We start from the raw sequence: 21,359 nt of genomic DNA, 5'->3' as shown, positions 1-21,359 counted from the left end.
GTACATGCCAAAACAACAGTTTCATCTGCAACAGGGAAAAGATGCCTTGTAGGCAGAATGTCTTTAAAAGAGCTACATATAAAACTAGAAAATAAGAGGAAAAAGGACAGAAAAGTCAAAAGGAAAACTGCATTATGAATTGATGAATCTAGGTTTGAGGTATTGAGTGGTTAAAAGACATTAAAAAGAGGATAGAAAAAGAGGTTTAGATCACCTAAAAATAGCCATCATTTACTCACCCTCGTACCATTCCAAACCCATAAAACTTTGGTTAATCTTTAAAACACAAATGAAATTTGTAATGAAACCTGAAAAGGTTCAGACCTAACAATTTGACTGAATAGACATTTTATGGATTTTACGGCCATTTTATACCCTTGAATTTAATCCAAGTCTTGTAAAGAGAGATGGTTGACAGGTTTAAAAATGAACAGGCTTAATTTAGGATTTAGTTTCCATCTAAACTATGATTGGTATAAACTGGGATTTAGCAAATGTGATGCACTCTATGTTAGGGTGACCCCTAACATTGTAATATTATGCATAATTTTGGCACATCAGGGAGCCACTTTCAGTATGCAGAGAAATGAGATCTCTTGAATGAGAGTTCGCGCTTTTCGTTTTCACCTTTGCGATCGCACACTCAGGTTAAGCTTTTTTGACCTTTATAAGCTTTTTAGATCTTCTAGGTTTTGGTTACCTGAACTTTTAATGGAGGGACAGAAACCTTTCATTAAATATATGTGTGTGTGTGTGTGTGTGTATATATATGCTTCTGCTCACCTGTTTCCAGTCATCTTCCCTCTCCTCTAAAGCGTTACTAAGAGCAGTATTTGTGTCGTAGCCTCAGGTCCTGCCACGCCAGACTCTGTGGAGAGCATCGCTCAGCACCTGTCTCCCGAGTCCAGCCGTAAAGCATACTGGAGGACGTGGGACGGCCAGTCCACTCAACACCCCTCCTCTTCCGTCTTCACTGATGCCACACCAAGCCACGCACACCTCAAATCACCTGCCACCGGTCGTTCCCGCAGCGTGTCCGACTCCTCAGCGCCGCGCAGAGGTACACATGTAGACACTGCTGGAGCTCTGGTGTTGATCTGCTGCTCTGGGTGCCTGCATGTTAAAACCAATAATGTGCTTCTGTGTGTTTCTGCAGACTCTGTTACCAGGACCTCCACCCCGTCGTTCCGCAACGGAAAAGCGGCAGCACAGCAGGGTTCGCCGTGGGAGACCCTGGTGGTGTTCGCCATCAACCTTAAACAGCTTAATGTCCAGATGAACATGAGCAACGTCATGGGCAACAATACGTACGGAAGAAAGATAGAAACGATTTGGCTGTTGACATGTTTATTTTAACTGATGTCTAACTATGAATGTGTGCTTGAACAGTTGGACAACAAGTGGGCTGAAGAGTCAGGGCCGTCTGTCAGTGGGCAGTAACAGAGATCGTGAGATCAGCATGTCTGTTGGACTTGGCCGCTCCAAACTGGACTCCAAAGGAGGAGTGGTGGGTGGCAACATTGATGTCAACACACTCGAGATGGTCTGTAAGTATACTTTTGTTTATTTACTTTACTTTATTAAAATTATGTGTAATAATTAGAGAAAATATAGATTTAGAGGAATTAACTTCCATTAAAAATAACTTTCTAATGATAAACCGGTTGAAGTGGTAATTCTTTTATCATTTTTTTTTACCATTGCAAAATATCCATCTTGTTGATTTTAGATAATGTTATATTAATTAAAACTAAATATTAATATTAACTGAATCTATTAGTTTTAGATATTTCTTTAAGTTATGTTACTCTTTGGTGCTTAAAATGATATAAGTCAAATAGTTTAGTGGTATATTAGTGTAATAGTTTAATGGAATTCAAATGTGTCTATATTTTAAGTATTAATTTAATAGGTTAATTTCTGGGCATTTTATTAATAGCATATGTTGTATATATCATTTTTATGGGTAATGTGTAAAAAAACAACTACATTTTTCAAAGGTGAATGATTAATCTACTGTATACATTTTTTAATAAAGAATGTCATGCAGACTTCACTCTAGTGACATATGCAGGACTTCTCCAACCACTTAGTCTGTTTAAATTCCACCTCTTACTTGACTGCAAGCACAGACCTGCATCCATTAATTCAACAACCAACAGATAAAAGTCCTTTTTTTTGTCTGTTTCACTTCGTTGTGTCATAATATAGAAGAAAAGATCTACCCATACTCTGCCAATTTAACTACACAACTTTAACTACAGCTGTATACGTTCCATTTGAATTTTACTTTAGATTGATATTCATAATTTGAATTGGAAATGAAAAGGTCTTTTCAATTCTGTATGGCACACAACACTGGTGTCTTGTCATCCTCTTCAGTGACTAATAACCGGTTGTTCTTTTAGCTCATATTTCAGAACATCCAAATCAGCAGCCCAGTCATAAGATCCAGATCACAATGGGCTCCACAGAGGCACGGCTCGACTACATGGGCTCCAGCATATTGATGGGCATCTTCAGTAACGCTGACCTGCAACTCCAGGATGAGTGGAAGGTGAACCTCTGCACAGCCGAAGCCAGTCTTTCTGAAAAAAGGTAAGAACTGCCAGTCATATCAGCATAGATTATGTAAAAGACGACCACAACTGTAACAAAATTTCCCTGATGTGCATCTCCACCAGTGAGATCTTTGTACACGGAGACCTGCAGTGGGACATATTCCAGGTGATCATCTCCCGCTCCACAACTCCTGACCTGATAAAGATTGGCATGAAGTTGCAGGAGTTCTTCACAATGCAGTTTGACACCAGCAAGCGAGCCCTGTCCACCTGGGGCCCAGTACCATACATGCCTCCTAAAACCCCGGTCATCAACGCAGACAAGGGAGCGGCTGAACTCTGTTAGTGTGCTTGCGAATATTCTAGATTTAACAGAAAAATGACAATAAAGACTAACATAAATGCCTGTTTTTTTTAGATATGGATGCAGCTCATCACAGGCATTGGCCCAATGTGTTGAAGATGGTGGCAGGATGTCACATTTCCCTCTTCCAGATGCCTCTTCCAGAGGATGCTGTGCAGCTGGGTGGCTCCATGAGTCTTCATGGCAATCACATGACTTTAGCTTGTTTCCACGGGCCCAACTTCCGTTCCAAGTCTTGGGTGCTTTTCCATTTGGAAGAGCCTAACATCGCCTTCTGGACTGAAGCACAGAAGATCTGGGAGGATGGTACAGACATAGTGCTAACTTTACATCCGTCCATTCAACCAAGGGAGCTTTCATGAATTGAGACTTACAGGCTGTGTTGTTTTTCTAGGCTCCAGCGATGACTCTACATACATCGTTCAAACCCTCGACTTTCACCTTGGGCATAATACAATGGTAACCAAGCCTTGCGGTGCTCTGGAGAGCCCAATGGCAACCATCACTAAGGTTACCCGCCGCCGCCATGAAAACCCCCCGCATGGGGTGGCTACAGTCAAAGAATGGTTCAACTATGTCACTGCCATGAGAAACGAAGGTAAACATTGCACACACATAGAGTTGCCTTGCTGTCTTTCACACAGTAGGCATCCATCATCTAAAGCATGAAATATAATCTCAGAAGTTACAGAGAAAATCTGTAAATAAGCAGTGCTTCTCGTGAAGGGGTGTTATAGTTAGCATTGATCATGAAATGACATGAGGTTAACACTACACATATCTTATTACAGTAAATAATATTGTGTCTGACTGACACTCCATCATAAAATAAAGTGGTAAAAAAAAAAAAAAAAAAAAAAAAGACAGCACGTTGTGCTGCTACTTCTGCCACACAAAAGCATGCAATGGAAAATGACAAATGAAAGCAAGACACTCGACCCATAACCATAAAGTTTGCTTGCCAGTTGACTTTGATTCTTTAGAAAAGACAAGCTGTAGACTCCCTAGTCTGCATAAAGTGCCAATCAGCAGTAAGTTCATGTTGTATGTTTTTGTCTCCCTGCACTCATATTGTGAGTGTCAATCTTTTTTCTTTAGGTAAACACGAATTTGACAGCATTTCCTGAGATGTCGCAGTATTATCATGGTTTCATCTTCAGAAAAGTTTTCATGGCATTTTAGGATGAAAAAAAAACTACTTAATTAGACATCTGATTTGTTTACGGGATAACCACTGTATTTCTGTTAAATAAGCACCATTTACTGTCAGAGAGTGATTTAAGTGTGTTTTTTTTTATATATATATATATATATATATGTATATAATTTATTAGATTGAAATGTGAGGTTCATCATTTTATAAAACTTGTGCAAAACCTATACATGTGAAACAATCCCAATGAATCTGTTTGTACAAGACTGTGATATCTGAACAATTAAATTGTAATATCACAATTCACCTAAATTATTGAAACTTTTTCAGGTATGTTATCTGAATGATCCCTTTACGGGAGACATTCTAAATCCATTTTCAAGGATTATTAGATTTGAATCATTTGTATTTATACTTTTCAAAGTGAATATATTTGCTGTCAATGTATGATTTTTTTTCCACGTAGCTCTTTGCAGTGCATTATAAGATTGCCCTCTCCACAAAATGCATACAGTATAATGCTTTAGATTTTAGATTTAAAATTTTCTTTTTCTAGAGTTAGGTGAGCCTTAAAAGACCGTTTACACAGGCAGCTCACTAGGTTCACCGTCACCTGTTTACGATTACAAAATTTTCTGTTCTTTTCCATGAAATACATTTTTTTTTTTCCTACGTGTCAGAGCTGAACTTGTTGCGTAACGTGGATGCAAACAACTCCGAGAGCGGCGCAGCTGCGAAGAGCTCCAGCCTCCTGAGCGGCTTCAGGGGCGCCTCCAGCTACAACCACGAAACAGAGACCATCTTTGCCCTTCCCAAAATGCAGCTCCAGTTCAAATCCATCCACGTACAAGACCCCGAGGAACCTTCTCTCAGTGGTACGGACTCATAAACTGCCCCAGTTTACTATTCTAGCAGTCTCCGGCAGCTAAGCTTGTATGCGTGCGGGACCCTCGCTGACTCTAAGCTGTGTTGCAGATGCCGGCAGTAAGCCCAAAGTGGAGTGCAGTGTGGTGACCGAGTTCACCGATCACATCTGCGTCACCATGGACGCGGAGCTCATCATGTTCCTGCATGACCTGGTCTCGGCATACCTGAAAGAAAAAGAGAAAGGTGAGCTAATGAAGTCAAGGGTCGTCCTGTTTCCTTTCTTCGCACGTGTCCTGTCACTGTAGTGAATCGTGTCGCTTGTGTTGCAGCTCTCTTCGCCCCGCGTATGTTTGCGTCTCGACCCGGTCAGAAGAGCCCCACGGCGCAGCAGGATGAGGCCTCGTCAGAGAAGAAGGACAAGGAAGAGGGAGTGAACTACACTACGGTGGACTGGAGAGAGTTCCTCTGTAACACGTGGCATCTGGAGCCCACGCTACGGTAACACTGCACGACCTCTGACCCTTCTGACCTCTCAGTTCAGTTACATCTACGCTGGTGATTTTTAATGTTGTTTTTATTGAGTCTGTGGCGCTCAACAAGGCTGTATTTATTTGATCAGAAATACAGAAAAGCTGTAATATTGTAAAATTGAGCAATTTCTAATATTGGTTTCCTATTTTAATATACTTTAACGCTGAATTTTCATCAGCCATTGCTTCAGTCTTTAGTGTCATATGATCCTTCAGAATAGTTCTAATATGAAGATTTATTATCAGTGTTGCAACTGTTGCGCTGCTTAATATTTTTTGGAAACCTGCAATACCATTTTCTCCGATTCTTTGATGAATACAAATAGGAGTATTTCGAATATAAGGTTTTACTATCACTTTTCATTCATTTAACACAGCATTGCTGAATAAAAGTATTAACAGAAAATTGAAAAAAAGTCTGCGGAAATAGTCTCGGGGGCAATGTGTCAACCACCCCTCTCCCACTTCACTTCCTGTCTAAAATACTGTCCTGTCCTAATAAAGAAAATTACTGGCCCCAGATTTTTAAACAGTAGTGGATATTGTAAAACATATTTTGAATAAATGTGGTCCTTTGTATTTATTAAAGAGTCCTAAAAGAAGTATCACAGGTCAGCAAAAAATATTAACCGTTTCCAACATTAATAATAAATCAGCATATTAGAATGATTTCTGAAGGATCACGAGACACTGAAGACCAGAGTAATGTTGCTGAAAATTCAGCTATGCTTCACAGGAATAAAATATATTTTTGAACATATATTCAAAATTAACATTTTTATTTCAAATTGCAGTAATATTTCACTATCTATATTTTTATTTATTATTTATAATTTTTTCCCCTGTATTTTGGATCAAATAGATATAGCCTTCTAACATCAGACGTCTTTAAAAAGAAATCGTACAGATCCCCTACTTTTGAACAGCAGTGTAGGTGTTAACAGAAGCAGTTGCTAGATATGCCTCGCTATGCCTCGCTAATGCTAGGAAGTGGTTAAGAACAACGTGCACAACACAGACGTTTCATGAATTTGACCCGATGCGTTTCAGGTTGATCTCGTGGACGGGCCGTAAGATCGATCCGGTGGGGGTGGACTACATCTTGCAGAAACTGGGGTTCCACCATGCCAGGACTACAATTCCCAAATGGCTTCAGAGGGGAGTGATGGACCCTCTGGATAAAGTTCTGTCCGTTCTCATTAAGAAACTCGGTATGGCGCTGCAGGACGAGAAAGAGAAGAAAGGTCAAAGAGACAAAGACGAGCATTAACTCGAAACACTTTTAATGTATTAATACATTTCCGCTACCTGGAGCCATCCTTGTGAATTTCCTTCTTTTTTTTTTACCTTGTCTGAAACCACTGGATTTATTGCAAACTACTGTTCAGCACACACACACAAACGAATTACAGTCATTGCTATACTGTGTGGACATTCATGTTTGCCTTGGTTCATATGGCCATAGCTCTTGGACGACTGAAAGTTTTTTTTTTTTTGTTTTAATTCTCAGATCACATAGACGTCGAATAGCTGCTGCTGAATGCCATTTGGACTTTTAACATGAATTAAATGCACTTACACGTCACTGGCACTAACAAATGAGCAGTGATCTTAAGCTACAGTATGCAGGTGTGCTCTTGAAATTGGTTTACATGAGTTCAGAGGAGCGGTAAGCGTCCTGTGTTCTTTCTCCGAGGTGATATACTGCTGACTATTGCCAATCAGACTTTTTAAATAGTTTTCTTTTACCATTTTAAGAGCAAACGATATACAGGGAAGCCCCGACTGGGTGGTAAAGTGTTCTTTCAGCCAGCAGAGGAAGTATGAACATCCCTAAGCCTAATTTATTCCTTTTGAGAGTGACCAAATTTCTGATGCCTGTTAACGACACATTTTGAGGGATGATATAGTTGAAACGCCTCAGATGTTCCTGTGAATAAATCAGAACCTCAGATCGTGCTGTGTAATGTGAATTGGCCTGTAAAGCAAGGCTCTAACTTAAATATACAAACAAAATGTAAATATCTTAAATGCAGAAGCTGTTACCCATGTTAGGCCTGTGGTGATAGTTTTTTTTTCCTTTTATTTTTATTTTTTTTGCTTTTTCATAATGTGCAATAGACCATTGTGTATATACAGAGGTAAATATGTTCAATGTGCTGATTTCTTAACTGAATAAAATCATTACTACTAAAATGAATATATGCGGGGGACTTTTTGTTGCTCCTAATTACGTTTCACATAAATGGTCACACTTTATATTAGGTGGCCTTAACTACCTATTAATTTAAATGCAAGTACATAATAGTTAATGCTACCTAATATAAACTGGGACCGAAAATATGAATATGTTTGGTCCATTGATCGCTGTGGAAATGGAAGATTGCCTCACAGAGTGCAATAGTCTGCTGCATACGGCTCACAAATAGCAAACAATACGGCAAGTAACATGCTACGATTTGATTTTTTTTTTTTTTTTTTTAAACAGCCGAGTTGTGAAGTACAACTACTTCTGGTTCTGTAGTTTCCGTTCAATGGATGATTTCTTGGGAGATTGATAGCGACTGGAGGCATTTACACGCCGATCGTCAACTGTAAACTCAATTGAAATGTTTTATACCTCATCACTTGTTACATTAAAAGCTGCAGTGCTAAAGATTCCCCTCTAATGGTTGAGGCGTAAAAGGGAAAATTACTCGCTGAGGAAATACATGATGTAGTATGAAAAGGATGGCACCAAAATGACTATCCAGAAATAGATGCTTTTTTTGTAGCAGCACTTGATATCCCATTTAATGGTTACTAGATATCTTACCTGTGGGCAAGTAAAATGCCTGAACTGATTATAAATACAGTGAAGTAGGATATTGCGATATGTCTCGTAAACTGGCTTTTCCCACAAAATTCAACCAGGGGACTTATTGTAAATTGTGGCGCAAGCAATATAAAATTTTTTGGAGACAGATTTAAAAAAAAAAATGCTTGTTACTAAAAAAAAAAAAAAAAAAAAAAAAAAAGTGTGAAAGTTTTTCCATTCAGTTTCTTTACAATCTACCCTTTCAAGTTTCATGCGTGATTTTAGTAAAAGCGTCAACTGAAATACATTTTCAGCTTCACAAATCCAACAAAAAAAAGACTAAAAGCAAACAAACAAAACGTCACATAACTGCTTTAAAAAGCTTTATTTCTTGTAAGTAACACAAGAAGCCCATCATGATTTGCCTTAAAACTCTGAATAGGTAGATTTAACATCCTAACATTCTGGTTAACTCAAAAATGAGCTACAAAAATGAACCAAGCTATTACCAAAAAAAAAAAAAACAAACAAAAAAAAAAAAAATGTGCTGCTCTATAGTTAAATGAACTGACTCTAAAATTGTAATTCAAGGGCTACCCATAGTGTCTTATTTAAAGATACCACTTGTTAAAAACAAAAACAAGACTCCTGGCACCTGTTACTAACAATAAATCCAGTATTATTATAATTTTGGTCTTTCATATACATTTCCATATACATAACTACTGTAAAAAAAAAAAAAAAAAAAAAAAAATCTATGTCGAGATTTTTAAAGATGTAAAACGATTTCAAGTTTGGCGTCTGTAATGCTGTTTATGAGGTGTTCGGTCTGTCGGCTCTGTCGTCTATTCGTCAGTGCATGCACACACACTCACACACACACACACACGCACACACACACACACACACACACACACACGAGTGGAATCTGAGGAGGCAGAGTGAGTGGAGGGGACCTGATTCAGCAGCTCAGACGAGCTCTACAGTGTTAACACGCTTCCCTGATCAGACACGTACAGTGCTTTCAGCTTGGCAGAACAGTCACGCGACGTCAATATCACTCAATCATTTGGGGCAGGAGCTGAGGAAGGGGAGGGCGGGATTAGTGAGAGGAGAGGCAGGTTCCATAGTTCGCAATCCCACTACACCTCTGCTGTCTTTCTGGACCTCTTCTTGAGAGGCTCTTTGCTGGCGGCTGTGGCCGTCCCTCTGCGCTTGTACTTGCGTGGTTTGGTGGATGAGGGCACTTCAGCGCTGTGCTCCACCGGGGTCTCCGTCTGAGGGCGGATATCAGAGTCTTCGTGTTCCTGGCAGCAGAGCTGGCCCGTGAGCGGGTGCGACCGCAGCGCCCCCTCCTGGTGAGTCTTGCAAAAAGAGTTAGGGCAGAGCTGGCAGAAAGCATCCGAGTTCTTTCCACACACGTCACAGTGATGCCAGGGACAGTCCCAGCGACCTGCAACACAACACGGAGCAATATATAGATTTTGACCCGTACAAATGTATTGTTGGCTATTGCTACCAATACACCCGTGCTACTCATACGCTCCAGGGTCACATATATGTTCTACTCATAAATGACGCCATAATAGAGGAATGGTTACCAAATGGTCTCTTGGTACGGTCCAGACAGGAGAGGTGATAGGCTTTGGTGCAGCCCTTCTTATCACACAGAACCAGCTCTCCTCCGTCACCGCAGCGGAAACACTCGTCCTCAGACTTCTTGCCTTCATTCCGGGATTTCCTTCTCTTGGGCTTTTTCTTTTGATGCTTGGCTTTGGGCTCAGAGGAATGACCATTCTGAAGTTGGGTGAAGAGATCAAGGTGTTTTGATTGACATTATCATCCGGTTCTTATAGTCGAGAAGTGACAAGTAGATATGTAGGTTTTTGTTTATTCAAATCAGGTATGATAGGGACAAGCTTAACGTTAAGGTAAAGGGCAGGCCTGAAATTAAAGGACACCACCACCAAAGCAGAACAGCAGTAATGACAGAGGCCGCCGAAAGGTTTTACAGTCACTCACCTTGGGTCGGTCTCCTAGGAAACCACTGCAGTTGGGCGCTCCACAGCGACACACAGTCTTTTCATTCCCCAGACAGTCCAGGTTATAGTTAAAAGTCAGCTCTGTGCCTGAACACATTGTCACGGGGGGAAAAAACTGATTTGGCAACTAATAGAAGGCAATATAAATAAATATTTGATAAAGCACATAAAATCAGGCTGGGGTGACAGAAAATTACTAATAAATAATGCATTTATAAAATAATAATAAGTGTATTAAATATATATTTACTTAAATTACTTAGCTGAACAGATTCTAAATGTTTAATATAAACAAATACACCACCACTCTAGTTTAAAATATATTTGTAAAAAGCACACACAAAAATAACTTCAGAAAGGAGAGAAAGAAGAAGAAGAAAAAAAAAAAAAGCGCTAGGATGACAGCTGAGAAATATAGCTTAAAAAATAAAACAAAAGAAAATCACTGGGTATTTTATGCAATTTCAGAGGAACAATTATTTTAACAAACGTTGCAAAACAGATTCTAAATGATTAACACAAGAAGTAAAATAGAGTACGTAGTTAGGGAGGGCAAAGGTTAATATCAACCAGTCTTGCACAAAAAGCCATCAAATGTCTCTATTTTCAGAGCATGAGCTCACCAGAAGGGATGTCACAGACAGCAAACAGGCCAACGCGTGTGTCTCCATTAACGGTCCATTTTTGAGTCTCACAGTTGGGCTGGCAGCTATGGTTCATGAAGCGAGAGTAGTTCCCTTTGGGTCCAGCATCTATGATCCGATCCTACACACACACACAGAATATTACACATGGTGAAGGAAGAAATGGTCATAAACCATTAAGCTGTCACAGGCTGTTTTCTATGGGAGGAGCTGTAGTGTTGTGTCCTGTAATGCCACATAAAAGCTGCTCTGTGCCATTCCCAATACAACACTGTTTCTTCTGGCTCTGCTGCATCAGGTCTAAACATGCCATCGTCAGACATGAACCCAGCACAGGAGGAGCGCTCAGTGCTTGGAAGCACATAGAGCCTTCATTTACCTTGTCAATAGTGAGCATGTAGAAATGTGTGATGTTGTTCTCCTGAGCGTATTTGATTCTGGCTCTGCACTCCTCCTCGTCTATCAGTTCACCCACGTATTCATTCACAAACTCTCCCTGAGTAACACACAAAAGAGCCCATCAGCAATCACGTACAGTAAATCTCATCTGTTAAAATGTTCGAAAGCCAGCACACTTACTTTCTTGATGTCTCGCAGTGACACCAGGCCCCAGCCTTTGCCTGCGGTGCGGATGATCTTGGTCTCGGGGTAGAGGCGTTTGGTGAAGTCTTGGTTTTGGCAGCGGTCTGCAGCAGGGCACACTTGAGGATGGCACTCGTACAACAGCATGCGGTTTAGACACTCGGACTCAAAGCTGCAGGGGCGCTCGTCTGACGGCTTACAGTTACACTTCGGGATCTCAGAGACGTCCGCGGTGTAGACCTGTACTCGCCCACAAGGCTTATTCACCTAATGAAAAATACTATTTTTAACACTTTATTCTACAATTACACCTTTTAGGTAGACTTAGTACATATTACTAGAATATTAGCCATTTATTAGTGCTAATTAAGCACATGTTAATGTCTTCTACATCCCTAATCCTACCTAATACCTAAACTTAACAACTACCTAACTATAAATAAGCTGTACATTTATAGAGGCAAAATTAATAGCTAACAAGTCTTACCTACTCTTTAGTGTTACAAAACACACTTTCAAACTCAATGGTATTTGCAGCTTATGAGAACCTTGTATAAATACCTTGATGTATTTGTATGGAGGAGGTTTTTTGTTGTTCTCTTGAGCTTCTTTGGCCTCCCTCTCCATTTCGATCTCCTTAAAACGAGCTTCAGCCTCCAGCAGGGCTGTACGTATAAATACAGAGGGTTTGTTCCACAAATGCACTGATAATATTGATATGCAAATAAGAAATAAAGTTGTTGTTTTTTTTACCATTTTTAAAGACCTTTCCAATGCCAGTATGCTGATATTTGCTTCCTCTGTCTCCCTCCATGTACGGAAAGACTCTGCCCTGGTGTGTCCAGAAATAGTCTTTAGAGCCAAAGAAGAACACCGGGAACTCTCCGATCTCATGACGCAGGTGTTGGATGTTGGTCGGGATGTTTTTAGGGTGACGGATCTCTGCAGGCCACCATCTAGAATTTCAAATGAGGTTAAAGTTTAGGACAAGAAAATCACCTTTGCAATAATGTAGTTTGTAGATTGACAATACCTTGTAATGTCTGTATTGGTTGACAAGGACAACTGATATTTGGCATTCTATGTTTGTCTACTGTGCACAAGTGTTGATAGCGGGACCTTTATTTTGACAGCCTTCGAACAAAGATGTACTGGAGCTACCATCTCCATCTTTAAAGGTGCTGTATGTAGGATTTTAACTCTACTAAAGCATAAAAATATCAAAATATTTTTGCTGATATTTAAGAAGCATGATAAGTTAACATATTTATCTGTCTTATCCAAGCTTGGTAATGCTTATGGATAGTGAACAAGCTGTGAATGAGTACTGCCTAACCCCCCAAAGGCATATATCACATGTCCTCTGAAGCAGATCGATGAGTTCCAGCTTCTTAGCTGACTTAGGATTCAAGTCAATTTTGGGTGACCTATTCCTTTAAATGTCATTCCTTAGCCCTAGAAACCACTAAATAAACTATAGCTAATTAAAAACCCACCGTGAGCAGAGGTTTTTGTGTACTAAATAAAGCTAAAGGTGTGTGGTGCTGATGGAGACTGACCTGTAGTTTCCAAGTTTGACCCAGATGACATCTCTGTATTTAGGCTTCTTCCCTGAGCGGCAGTCGTTACAGAACCAGCTGCCATCGGGCATAGCGATGTTCAGACAGTCGGGGTGAAACGCAGCTGGACATGACTCACAGCACAGCAGACGGCCACCTTCAACACACACATTTATACATTAATATTGTGACCAAGTCAAGTATTCTCCGATACTGTCATGAGGTTCTAGGGTTGTTTCCATCCACTGCAATGTTTAATTTTGGATGCCCCTCATTAATAAACAAAGGAATAAAACAGAGGTTGTGTTGAGTAGTAAGAGTGGAAGTCACACCCTTCGAGCAGATGAAGCACCAGCTGACGTTGACGTGAGAGTGGTGACTGTAGCCTTTCTTAGGCCTGAAGTGGTTCGTGCATACAATGGCAGAGGAAGTGATCGTCTCACTCCCTGCAGCAACACAAAGGTCTCCAACATGATAAGCCACGGGACAGTGCAAACAACGCATCATCTTTCCTGCAAGGGGACAATAGGAAATCTGCTTTATCTAGTTATAAGTAATAAAAAAAAAAAAATCTTAAATTTAATAATTTTCAGGTGATACAGCTCCGATTTACATTTTAGTCTGGCTTAAGCCTTGTTTGTGAAACTGGAGAATAGAGTTTAATCAAATTGTGCTTGGAGTATAAATTACATCTGATTAAAAAAAAAAAAAAAAAAAAAAAAAAAACAACAACAAACAAATCATTTGTTCATTTAGACAATTAAAGATGAGACATAACCAGTTAAAACAAAAAAAAATCATCAAAAAGATTATGGTCTTTAAAAAAAAGCCAGAAACTCACCATATCAACAAACAAACCAAACAAGATGCATAGACAAAAAAAAAAAAAATCTTTCCCAAAAATTTAATTACTTTAGGAGAAAAAAAAAAAGATGCAAGATGAATCACATTTCTTACATGTTATTTTTGGTAAAGTGTGTAGACTTTTTAAATTAGTCTAACAAATATTGGTTATTGAGTTGTTGCGGAATAAACACCACAAACTTTGTTATGTACATGTTTAACAGCAAAATTATAATCAAAGTACCTTTGGTGGCCTTGCCAGCACCACGGCCGCTGTAGTGGCAGCTGAGGCAGGTGTGCAGGGGGCAGCGGAAGCCACGGTTCTCAAACACCGTCAGAGCGCTCAACCGCACACATGCCTCGTGGTAGAAACGCCCACAGTGGAGCACACAACAACGCCGGACCTCTCCTTCAGACTTCTTACAGGTAAAACACACATGCACCCCTAAAAAACATTTTTTAAAAAATGATTGCTCTCAGTATTTAGAATGCCGTTTTTTCCCCTTCACATTAGCCTGCGTGTCTCACCTGATCTGCAAGAGGAGCAGAGCACCTTTTCTACTGACTGATCCAGCCCAATACAGTGCAGGTGATATGAGGCACAGCACTGTCCTTCACACACGACCAGATCCTCCCCGGTCTGCTCGCACACCTGTGGAACAGCAACACAACCTAAGAGCTATACACAATTACACAAATACACAACACCTGTCAACCAGATGTGTATAAATTATGGTTGTATGAGAATATTAATAAATATAGTATAATCAAATACGGCTAATGTTTTTTCACAGATAGCGTGCTAAACATGTTACCTTATTTCTAAATGGTCTAACAAACAAAGCATTCAACATTGCAAGCAAAGGCAGAGTGCACGTAACTTTTCTAACATTTTAAAACTTCTTTGATTCGACCCACTTTATCTTCCTGATTTGTTTCTAATAAAATGACGTAAATTGTTTCTATTCATCGTTTGGGATAAGCTATGTGACCATCACGTGTACTTCTGATTAAAACAGACCTTGCTTTCATCACATTATTACTGTTATTACATACATCCTCTTTATATTTAGTTTTGATTTGAGTGTGCAGAGCCCACACTGAACAAACTAACCAGCAAAAAGGCTAGCATCATTGCCTTTTTAAAATGTATGTATTGACTTAACACCAAAAAACAGGTACTTCTGATAACTCTACAACGAGAATTGACTCACCAGACACACACTTTCTTTCTTGGCACCAGCAGTTCGTTCTGTCTTCTTTGAGGGATGCGATTCGTCTGTACTGTCACTGGGAGAATCAGGTCTCTGCTCACAGAGCAAACTCTGAAATAAGCATCCAGAATATATTTACTAACAAGGCATCTTGAAAGAAAAAGTGACAGAAACCATTTACCTGTGCAAACAAAGTCAATTATTCATGACATGATGCATGCAAGGATGCACGTTACATTTCAAACCCCGGTTTATAAATGTCTTTTGAAATGATTGAAAAACAATCAAAATAAACATACCTCTGGCTCAGGAGACGATGATGGGCGGTGCTTTTTGGATGAGACAGGAAAAGATTGTCTGCCTGACTCCTGTTTCCTTTTCCTGACACGCTTGACTTTAGCAGGAGACTGCTCCCCTGAGAAACCATGATCATTTTAAAAACAGATAAACTCAAGGTGGAAAAAAAAAAGACAAGATTGTGCCTTTTTTGTAGTTCAAAACAATTTGCACATTTACTTGGAGCTTTTTTAGTTTGTTTCGTTTTGTCATCCCTGTCTGCTTTCTGCCTCCTGCCCCTGGGTTTACCAACAGCAGCCTCATCTGATGGTGCATTCTGACAGAAAAGAAAGGAATGGAAAAACATGAACGTAATAGCTAAATTATTCATTCATTTTAAAATTTTATTCCAATTTATTTAACATTATTTAACTCATAATAAAATATCTACACACATCATACCTTTTGGCCTTTCTGCTTTTTAAACTCTTTTTCAAGCTTGGTTTTCTTTTTAGGCTGCAGGGCCACATCATCCTTAGATTCTCGTAAGCGTTTGCAGCCTATTTTCTTTCCTGTAGGAAGCAGTCACAATGCATGCTTGGTGAATTCTTTGTGAAGTTTGAACCATATTTCCATAAACAACTCAAATGTTGCTAATAATGAAACCTCCCAAACACCTTTAGAAACATCTTCCTCCAAGACTTTTGGGCTTGGTGCTAATAACTTTATATCTGATAAAAGAAAACACAGAAAAAAAATATATTATTATAGATATTACAGATAGTTAGGCAACTGTTTGCAATTTGCAGTTTAGAAATGTTACATTAATGTCTCACCTGAAAATCCAGGATTACTGGACACTGTGCCTAAAGTGTTAGAGATACTGACACCAGCTTTTACTTTCCTCTTCTTTACTGAATTTGGTGCAGCAGGAAACTTCTGTCTGAGCTGTCTTGGTTTCTTCTGAGGAGCTTTTGGCTGAAGGTCTAGATCAATACAGAGCAGGTCCTTCTAATATGCAAAGATAAAATAAAAAAGCAAGTGAGAGTACCATGAAATACAACAGAAAAAAAAAACAATCATTACCCAGAGACACAAAACACACCTTTTTCCGGTAGGCCCGTTTGCCAGACTTTGTCTTTATTTTACTCTGGTGTTCTGATGCAGTGCAGTGAATCTACAATGCCAAAAGATTTGAAAGATAACATCTTTAGCCTAAAATTTAAATACTAATTCTACACAGATGTAAACAATCCAATCTTATGAACTGCTACCTGAACAGTAGACCCAGGGACATCTTTTACAGAGGAAGCTTCGGTCTTCTTCCACTTCAGTATTTTGCCGTGCTGCTCCCTTTTCACTGAGGTTTTAGGTGCTTTTTTGGGGAGGGTGTTTTTCTCTGTTGAAGTGCTGCTGTCTGTGGGGTGGGAGAAGAGGTCTGGGACGATGGTAGTTGTTGTGGAGTTGGGGCTTGAATGAGTAGAGTCAGGAGGAGTCAGGCTAACAAGTTCCTGAGACTCCCTCCGATCTTGGTCTTGCTGTGGTCCCTGTTTGCTCTGTGCTTGAAGCTCTTGTAGCATGCGAGGACTGAACTGGGCTTTCCCATTTTCATAAACAAAGCTGAATTTGGCCAATCGCTCCTCTATTAGTAAACCCAACGCTTCTGTAGCCTGTGAAACACCTGTCTCCCATTGTTCCCGATACTTACGAGGAATTGCCCGCTGTAGAGAGCACATCAACAATATCTGAGACAAAGGAAACTCATGATAATAAAACAAATATATAGTCAGAATATTAGTGAAAAATGCACAAAATATTTACTGTACCTTCCGTCCACTAATATCAATGGGTAGTTTGTTGCTCCGGCTAAGTGACTGGTATTGGTGTTTTCCTGAGAAGGTGACCATGCTCTTCTCAAAAACATATCCTCTCTCTGGAGCATTTCCGAAATACTGTACATGGTACAATAATCCTGTGCGGCTATTCACTGCCAAAACCAGAAAATAATAATACAAATTAATTTTAAAAAATGATGAAGTCGAATTCTTACAGGTGCTACCTTTCTCATGCTGCCTTGTTGACAGCTGGAAACCAGTACTTCTCGGTTTGTTAGCTCAAGGTCACTCTTGTGCAAACAGTTTCCCCAGGATCTGTGCCCTCCCTTATCAGCGCTTTCAAACCATCCTTTTGGATCAAAATGTAAGTGTTGTTTCTGACAGTCACAACTCCTCTCTCGACTTTTCATCTATCTGCCTCACAAACAATCAGCCTCTTATTCATGGAGTCCCCAAGGCTGTTTTCAGCCCTTCCTCCGCTCTTCTTTTCAATATTTAAACGCATTCGGTACAAATTACTACACATTTATGCTTACAGTTATTATATTGATGATGCTGTTTTGAACAGAGTCCTTTCCAAATTCAGCCAAACCATTCAACATCTATGTGAAGCTGTCAGCCCATCATTTCAGTCCATGTTAACTACCTGGTCGAGACAGCATCCTAACTCAAAACAAACTGCCCACCCGTTTCACCTCTTATTTACTACAAAGCGCTTCTTGTAATCTTTAAATCCCTTAATGAGTCTCTGAGCTACTTTCCTTGATGTCCCCTGGACTCTGACTTCCCTTCATGGGTGGCAAGTGCCATGGCATCTGAACTCACTCTCAATTAAAAGCTTTATTAATTTATTTTTATTTATTTTTTTTTTTCAATCACTGTTTGCAGTTACAATTCTACTAATGTTACTGATCGATTTATCTGATATTCTTTGTTTTCCATGTCTAAAAATGAGGGGCAGCTAATGTTACATCATACTAGCATGCACTGCCACAAACTGTTAGAAATGGAGTAAGATGGTAATGATGCAAATCTGTTGTGGTTGACAATTTGGCTACGGAAAGCATTTAAAAGAACAATAAGTCCACTGATCTAGCACACCTTACCTTTTGACCTAAAGTGCATGTTAATCTCCGGGTCTGTAGTGATCATGCACGGCCACCAAGGGTATCCAGACACTTTGGCCCAGATAACATCGCCTACTGAGAACTGCACACAAGGTTCTGTCTCTATACCATTCACTTCCACATCATCCACACCCTGTGCAAAATCATTAACTTCGAAGTCAGACACAGGCCCCTACAAGGCAGAAATAAAGAACCGTAAGACTCAAAAAAAAAAAAAAAAAAAAACGTCTCTTACGCATGGGCTAAACATATTTTCCTTAAGACAAACACTTTTTTGCATTATGACAGTTAAAGAGTCATTAAGAGCCAACAAGCTATACCTGGGTTGGGATGGGATTTACACTAGCAGGTATCTCTCCGTCAGTCTGCTCGTCAGCGAGGAGAACACACGGCTCAGTGGTGAGGTCACTAGAATTTATGGCGGTGTGCATTAATGGGGACTGATCAGAACTCTCAGCAGGGCTCAAAATGGACTCTCTGCGATTTGGGGGAGTTCTCTTCCTCACAAGCCCCCCTTTCTTCTTCCGTCTTTCTCTCCTGGCAGTCGGAGAGGCAAGAAAATCTTCGGATAGTCTCAAAGGTGCATTTGTCTCCTCGGTTCCCTCCTCTGCATAATCCGCCCCGTATCGGTTGGTCTTCCCACCTAAATTTACCACACATTTGGTTATTTTAAAAGTGAGTTCTGGAGAAACACTGGACTTCCTCGGAGGGCTGGCATGCTGAGGAACAGGTTCCACACCTTTGAGAAGAGGCTGCGCAGCCGTGGCAGCACAGAGCTTTGGGATTTTGTCTTGATCGCCATTTAACAAGCGGGAAGTCAGGTCCTTTAGCCGCTCATGGGTGTGGTTATGACCGTGACTGCCAATCATCTGCAAAACACTCTCTTGAGGTGTAGCGGCTTTATCCATGAGCATGGTATGGTCAGTGCTCCCATCACCCCGACCCTTTCGTCCACCAGGTGAGTCAGACAGCTGTTTCATGGTGGTAGGACTCCTGGGCTCTGGCATTTCAGGCAGTGATGTCCCCTTACTATCTGTCATTACTAAACAGGGGCCTGAAGAAAAAAAAAAACAAAAAAAAAAACAACAACAACAGATGCTTACAAAATCAACTTGTACAATCGGTCCTCAAATTTTATACCAAAAAAGCACATTAATAAAGTATGCACACGTAAACTAAAGTAAAATCATTTATAATCAGCATTTGAAGCCGATCAAAAATTCTAATCAAAGTTGTCCTGAAACCAAAATTATTCCTGCCCTAAGACAGCTGATAAACGTCTTTGGGATCCACTTTAAACTGTCAACATATGCGTGTGTATTTATGTTTTATTCGTTTTTAACAGGAGCATTTTGCATTTACTTTTAAATTAAAAATACAAAACGTAAAGAGATTACGAGAACGAACGTGCCCGAAGTTTATCGTAAATGCGTAATAATTGTTCTGCACCTGCAAGCAGCAGGTCCTAAGAGTCACAAATAACCGGTAGTAACAGTTCGCGTGGGACACTGTGGTTGGGCGAAAGAATTGAGCAGATCGTGTCGAGGATGGAGTTTGAGAACTGGAATGGTTTGGTCCCACATTAAAATGGCTTCCGTGGAGGATTCGCAGTGCGCGAGTGGGTGGCCAGCCGCTTTGATTCAGTTCAATGCACAAACCCCGACGCCACCTCCTCAAATGAATCCCGAAACAAAACCCACGGATACAAACCCAACCATTCGATACAAAACGAGCGCTGCGAGCTTTCTATCCACAAAATGAAAAAAAACCCGCAACGCTTTTGAATTATAACGCGCACAATGGCAATAAATGAATCATATCTGAAAAAGTGCATAAAACAAAGCGCAAGCGAAACTTTATGTAAAACAATGGCTGCTCAAATGCAAATGTCCGTTCGCTGCTGAACAACAGGCAGTTATCGAGCTATTGTTATTCAGGATGAGCGGTCGGGATGCCTCGTTAACATCAATGAAGGAAGATTATGGATGAGTCAGTGATGGACTCTCCTAACCGTCCTTATAAGACCACTTTTACACCAAAATGAAACTAAAACACCTTCCGTGGGGATTGTGCTCTCGGTTAAAATGCATCAAGACTCCAGAGACCAGGCGGGTGAAAGGAATGCACGCAAAGTGGAGTAAAACACATCAAGCCATAGGTCCGTTGAAAGTAACAGTGTAGCGCTAATATGATGTTAGCAAAGAAATGAATCGCCAAAGCGCATAAAACACTTGTGCGGATCCAAACACTTCTACGCTATTAAACATGTAGTCTCTGAGAATTTGTCGGGGACTGTGACACACACTATAACCACATGGTACATTTTATTAACCCGGGAATAATTTATTCTTCAAACTGAAGCTGACAAACCTCGCGAACTACAGCTTAGCCAGCTAGCAAGTGAGGTACAGCTGCAGCTGCCTCAGTCAGTGACATACTACAAATCGACTCGTTTATCCGTGAAAGAAAACCTCCAATATCCCACCCCAGCGTGTAATAGATAGCAATCCCCCCAATTATGATGTGCCACTACTTATTCCTGTGGGAAAATAAACCTGTTTACAGCATCTCCATTACTCCCGACCTGTATTGAGAAGCTTGCGGGAAACTCTCTCATCCCAATCAGCGCCAAAAATACTCACATCCGATTGGCTGAGACGCGACGGCACAATTCAACCGGCCTTTTCAAATATCACTCTCTTCGCGGCCGACTCTCCGTCGAACATCTTCACTTATCCGCAGCGCACTCCGAACTTCGCCGCAGGCTCGTTGTTTAAGATGAGGCCATGAGATTCCGAGATTATCCGTTTTTGTTTTTATTTCGAAAAATGGCAAAGCGACACAGATCACCGCTCGATGAATTGAGCAGAGGAGGGCAATTCTCACCATGTGACGTCAGAGGCAGGAGGGAGGGAATTCGTTATCTTGTTGCCAGTTACGTGCATTAAATGCGGCCGGTGCTGAG

The 21,359-nt window shown here is 40.4% G+C and overlaps 2 protein-coding genes across 13 annotated transcripts in view; one reads left to right on the top strand and one right to left on the bottom strand.

Annotated features, from left to right (window-relative positions):
- The window catches only part of kiaa1109 (KIAA1109 ortholog), a 52,328-nt gene extending 44,653 nt beyond the window's left edge, over positions 1–7,675 (top strand). For all 9 annotated transcript variants that reach the window (XM_043256139.1, XM_043256145.1, XM_043256144.1 and 6 more), the window contains 11 exons: positions 845–1,060; positions 1,157–1,307; positions 1,390–1,547; positions 2,409–2,598; positions 2,685–2,902; positions 2,980–3,231; positions 3,320–3,523; positions 4,759–4,953; positions 5,054–5,188; positions 5,275–5,443; positions 6,526–7,675. In XM_043256139.1, coding sequence (XP_043112074.1) covers positions 845–1,060; positions 1,157–1,307; positions 1,390–1,547; positions 2,409–2,598; positions 2,685–2,902; positions 2,980–3,231; positions 3,320–3,523; positions 4,759–4,953; positions 5,054–5,188; positions 5,275–5,443; positions 6,526–6,745 — 2,108 coding nt within the window. In that variant the 3' untranslated portion in view covers positions 6,746–7,675. The remainder of the gene's footprint in view (positions 1–844; positions 1,061–1,156; positions 1,308–1,389; positions 1,548–2,408; positions 2,599–2,684; positions 2,903–2,979; positions 3,232–3,319; positions 3,524–4,758; positions 4,954–5,053; positions 5,189–5,274; positions 5,444–6,525) is intronic.
- Positions 7,676–8,633: 958 nt separating this feature from the next.
- Positions 8,634–21,270, bottom strand: nsd2 (nuclear receptor binding SET domain protein 2). 4 transcript variants are annotated; one of them, XM_043256158.1, is made up of 24 exons: positions 21,037–21,270; positions 18,715–19,448; positions 18,374–18,566; positions 17,259–17,419; positions 16,707–17,177; positions 16,538–16,609; positions 16,269–16,443; positions 16,110–16,166; positions 15,895–16,004; positions 15,673–15,769; positions 15,456–15,571; positions 15,157–15,267; positions 14,471–14,594; positions 14,187–14,387; positions 13,432–13,611; positions 13,100–13,256; positions 12,294–12,496; positions 12,102–12,205; positions 11,538–11,807; positions 11,338–11,454; positions 10,938–11,079; positions 10,295–10,401; positions 9,874–10,069; positions 8,634–9,725 (listed from the first exon to the last, which is right to left on the bottom strand). In XM_043256158.1, the coding sequence occupies exons 2-24, from the start codon at positions 19,432–19,434 to the stop codon at positions 9,415–9,417; spliced, it is 4,395 nt and encodes a 1,464-aa protein (XP_043112093.1). In that variant the 5' UTR covers positions 19,435–19,448; positions 21,037–21,270; the 3' UTR covers positions 8,634–9,414. The 4 variants fall into 4 exon arrangements, with proteins under 4 accessions (XP_043112093.1, XP_043112095.1, XP_043112097.1 ...); XM_043256160.1 differs by having other exon boundaries at positions 15,157–15,249; positions 16,110–16,163; XM_043256162.1 differs by having other exon boundaries at positions 16,707–17,153.
- Positions 21,271–21,359: the final 89 nt, after the last annotated feature.

The sequence above is a fragment of the Puntigrus tetrazona genome, chromosome 13 (assembly GCF_018831695.1).
Source record: "Puntigrus tetrazona isolate hp1 chromosome 13, ASM1883169v1, whole genome shotgun sequence".
Lineage (NCBI taxonomy): Eukaryota > Metazoa > Chordata > Actinopteri > Cypriniformes > Cyprinidae > Puntigrus > Puntigrus tetrazona.
This window is presented reverse-complemented; position numbering and strand designations above follow the sequence as displayed.